Source organism: Sinocyclocheilus anshuiensis, unplaced genomic scaffold (assembly GCF_001515605.1).
Source record: "Sinocyclocheilus anshuiensis isolate Anshui unplaced genomic scaffold, SAMN03320099.WGS_v1.1 scaffold101, whole genome shotgun sequence".
Taxonomy (NCBI): Eukaryota; Metazoa; Chordata; class Actinopteri; order Cypriniformes; family Cyprinidae; genus Sinocyclocheilus; species Sinocyclocheilus anshuiensis.
In genome coordinates this window covers 1,628,607-1,632,101 of record NW_015540892.1, presented here as the reverse complement: position 1 = coordinate 1,632,101, position 3,495 = coordinate 1,628,607, and the positions used below count along the sequence as shown (strand labels likewise).

The following is a 3,495-nucleotide window of genomic DNA, read 5'->3' as shown; positions in this document are numbered from 1 at the left end:
GAGAATTCCACCGAGGGTCTCCTGTTTGAATTTGATTGATTGCACATTCTCCACTGGACATTCACTACAAAACAGCAGCTTGACCGTCTGCTCGCTATTTATAAAGCTAAACAGTCTTATTGATTTATATATATATAGGTACTTTAAAGATAGATTAATGTTAAGGTAGGCTATATGGTAATACAGCTGCAACCCCGCTGAATACTGATTTATTTTCACTTACCGTAAGATTCCACGATAACTGGAAAAATGTCTCAAATACTGCATTGTTCGTTCATCAGTGACCGACTCTCTCCCTCCGTTTTGGTCCTTCCTAAGATTTTCTTCCCTCTGACTCAACTGAGCGGAGCTCTCCTCTGCACCGCTATTATTTTCACTAAAATATATGAAAATTTATGCAAATGAAAATCAGCACTAACTGTTTGTCTCTTGTTATACTTGGGGATTTTTCCCTCTCTACTTGCACAGAAAACAAATGATCTCCCCAGCAGGGAACACGGGGACCTTGTTACATAAACAAATAAATAATAAACAGCCTACTTTTCAGATAAAAACATTAAACTTCAAAAGTTGAAGGCTTGAACATTTGAAATTGCTTTGACTCCTCAGAGTGAGTGAATCCCTTTTTCTCATACTGGCTATCACGTTTCTTATGGCCGCACGAGACTTTCTTTGAAAGCGAGCTGCATATCAGTCATTTAAACCAAAATCCGCTGGAAATTAATGAATAGACAGCCCCGTGGCGGTGGCCCTACTTTGCCATTCAATGTAAACAAATCCACGAGGTTCTCTCGGTTTTTGAGTCTGATCCAAATGAAATCTTCTGGGAAGGGGAGTGCGTCTCTTGGGTTTTCTACAAAACCTGATTCATTGTCATTATACCCAATACACCGATACTAAATTAAATCTAAAATAAGCTTTTTTGTCACAATCGCTTTTGGAGTGATTATTGGTGTAAAATGGTGCATTGGTTTATGTAGGATATGGTTTGCCTGTCCTTATTATGATAGCTATGTATGCTATTATTCTAGCAGTTCATAAACATGGAGATCCTTTGAAACCGAGTGTCACACCTGGGGGGACCATATGTCAATCACCCGAAATTTTCTTTGGACTTGCACTTTTATTTATAGGCCTACCACTGGGTGAATCCATATGTTGTAGGGGTCTGATGGTAAAGTCTAAACAATTCAGCGCGAAATTTGAAAAGGAATGTTGTATATGTGCCCTATCGACAGTCGATCTTGGTAGTTAAATTAAAAGACGTTTCTTGCAAATCCCCGAAGGACTGCTCAGTTTGCCTTCGTTTCGGTTGCCACTTTCTCCCCATGCCTTTCTTGTGTTCAGTTGCCTTGCACTCTCTGTTTCCGCTTGGAAGCATCGCACAGTCATCTCGTTAACTCTTGAGAGGCCGACGTTTCAGAAAAAATAGTCGATAGTAGTGACGCAGTTGCGATGGTTATTGCGTCGATATATTTATATAATCTTGCTTAGTTTAGTTTAAAAACTGCAACAGACATGCTGGAAGAGAAACTATATTTTAGACCTCCTTTTGTCAGTAAGAGTGAAATCGTTGTACACAGAGATCACATGCAGCCAGTGCAATTTCAGGGCTTTTCAAAAGATCTATTTCGAAATTTCAGTTGTAGCCTATTGTAGCCTAAAGATCAGTTGTAGCCTATTTGTTAGAGGTCACTGTCCATCACTCTTATCTAAATTCAACCTAAAGCTAGTAATAGAACTATGTGTTGTTATTTTATTATGGCCCTGAGAAATTGCCCACTAAGAGTCACACTGTCTTGTCAATAATTCACCAAAATAATTCACCAAAACTATGGGAAATTGTACTTCAGTGGGGATTTATTCATATTTTTCCATATTCTTTAGAGTTTTCGGTCATTTATCTTGATTTATTTATTTAAATTCAAAAGCAGCCAATTGGAATAGCCGGAAGGGGGGTCTAAGTGCCTGAAGCGAGTTCTCTAGACCTGTCAATCTTGCCGGTGCTATCCAATCAACGAGAGCCGTACACCCGACTTCCTTGCGTTTGGTGAAAAGACTTGGACGACGTACGCAGCACAGGGTAAACACTCGTGTGTCCTCGAGCTCTGAGGGAGGGACGGAGCTAACTGTCAGAGAGAGAGAGAAAGAGAGAGAGGGAGAGTGCGCGAGGGAGAGGAGAGAGAACAAGCGAATGAGAAAGAAGGCATGCAACACTGCTTTGCACTGTAATACTGGATTGTACTTCAACTGGAGCGGTTTGGCAGGTTTAAACACATCAAAACAGAACAAAGAGACAGACTTTACAGCACCATAAAAGAATCTGCAAAAGAAAAGAAATAAAGGGACGGAGCAAGTGAAATCGCTGCGGCTAAATAACAAAAGAATTTAGGAAGAACCACGTTTAATATTTTTCCACTCGGTAACGGAACATACGTTTGGACTTATTATTTTTAAGGGCATATTACAACTTCTTCAAGCGCCAGAAGTTTCTTGCGGGACAAAGTTTTGATTTTTTTTGGTTTTTCTTTGTTTTCAGACTATTTAAACAGAAAATATAGATCGAAGGACTGTTTGACTTTCGAAGGCTTTTCAACGCTGACATAAAAGTGGAATTTATCGTTTCAGTCATTCATATGTTCGAAATATATGAATACACAAATTATTCAAGAGACGGATTTCGTCTTCTCTCCTACAATATCTTTTTCTTTGCTTTTTGTTGATGGTGTTTGTCAAAACACAAGCCGGACTTTTAAAGTTTGAATAATTCATGAGATAGCCTATAATTTGCCTGCATTAAAAAAGTTTCTACAAAAGGGAGGGGGTGATCAGCAAACATATTCATAAGGTTAGCGGAATGGCCACAGCGGCTTCCAACCCTTATCTACCCAGCAGTAGTATATTATCGTCCGGCTCGATCGTGCACTCGGACTCCGGAGGTGGGATGCAGCAGGGCAGTGCTGCGGTAACCTCAGTGTCCGGTGGGTACAGAGGAGACCCAACAGTTAAAATGGTACAAAGCGATTTCATGCAGGGCGCAATGGCAGCGAGCAACGGGGGACATATGCTGAGCCACGCTCACCAGTGGGTGACGTCCTTGCCTCACGCTGCAGCGGCGGCTGCGGCTGCCGCAGTGGCCGCAGCTGAAGCCGGATCGCCTTGGTCGTCTAGTCCCGTTGGAATGACAGGCAGCCCGCAGCAGCAGCAGGACGTGAAAAATAACTCGGGGAGAGACGATTTGCACTCTGGGACTGCGCTGCATCACAGGCCCCCACATTTAGGTCCCCACCAGACTCACGCGGGTGCCTGGGGTAGCACAACCGCTGCCCACATCCCTTCTCTAACTGGGAGCCAACAGCAGCAGCAGTCCCTCATATACTCGCAGCCTGGAGGCTTCACGGTGAACGGCATGCTCAGTCCGCCGGGCAGCCAAAGCCTAGTACACCCGGGTCTGGTGCGTGGCGACACCCCAGAGCTCGATCACAGCAGCCACGA

At 43.1% G+C, this 3,495-nt stretch overlaps 1 protein-coding gene across 1 annotated transcript in view; it reads left to right on the top strand.

Moving 5' to 3' along the window:
* The first annotated feature begins 2,237 nt into the window (after window positions 1-2,237).
* The window catches only part of LOC107688890 (POU domain, class 3, transcription factor 3-B-like), a 1,516-nt gene continuing 258 nt past the window's right edge, over window positions 2,238-3,495 (top strand). The window contains exon 1 of the mRNA XM_016486719.1: window positions 2,238-3,488. Coding sequence (XP_016342205.1) covers window positions 2,858-3,488 — 631 coding nt within the window. The 5' untranslated portion in view covers window positions 2,238-2,857. The remainder of the gene's footprint in view (window positions 3,489-3,495) is intronic.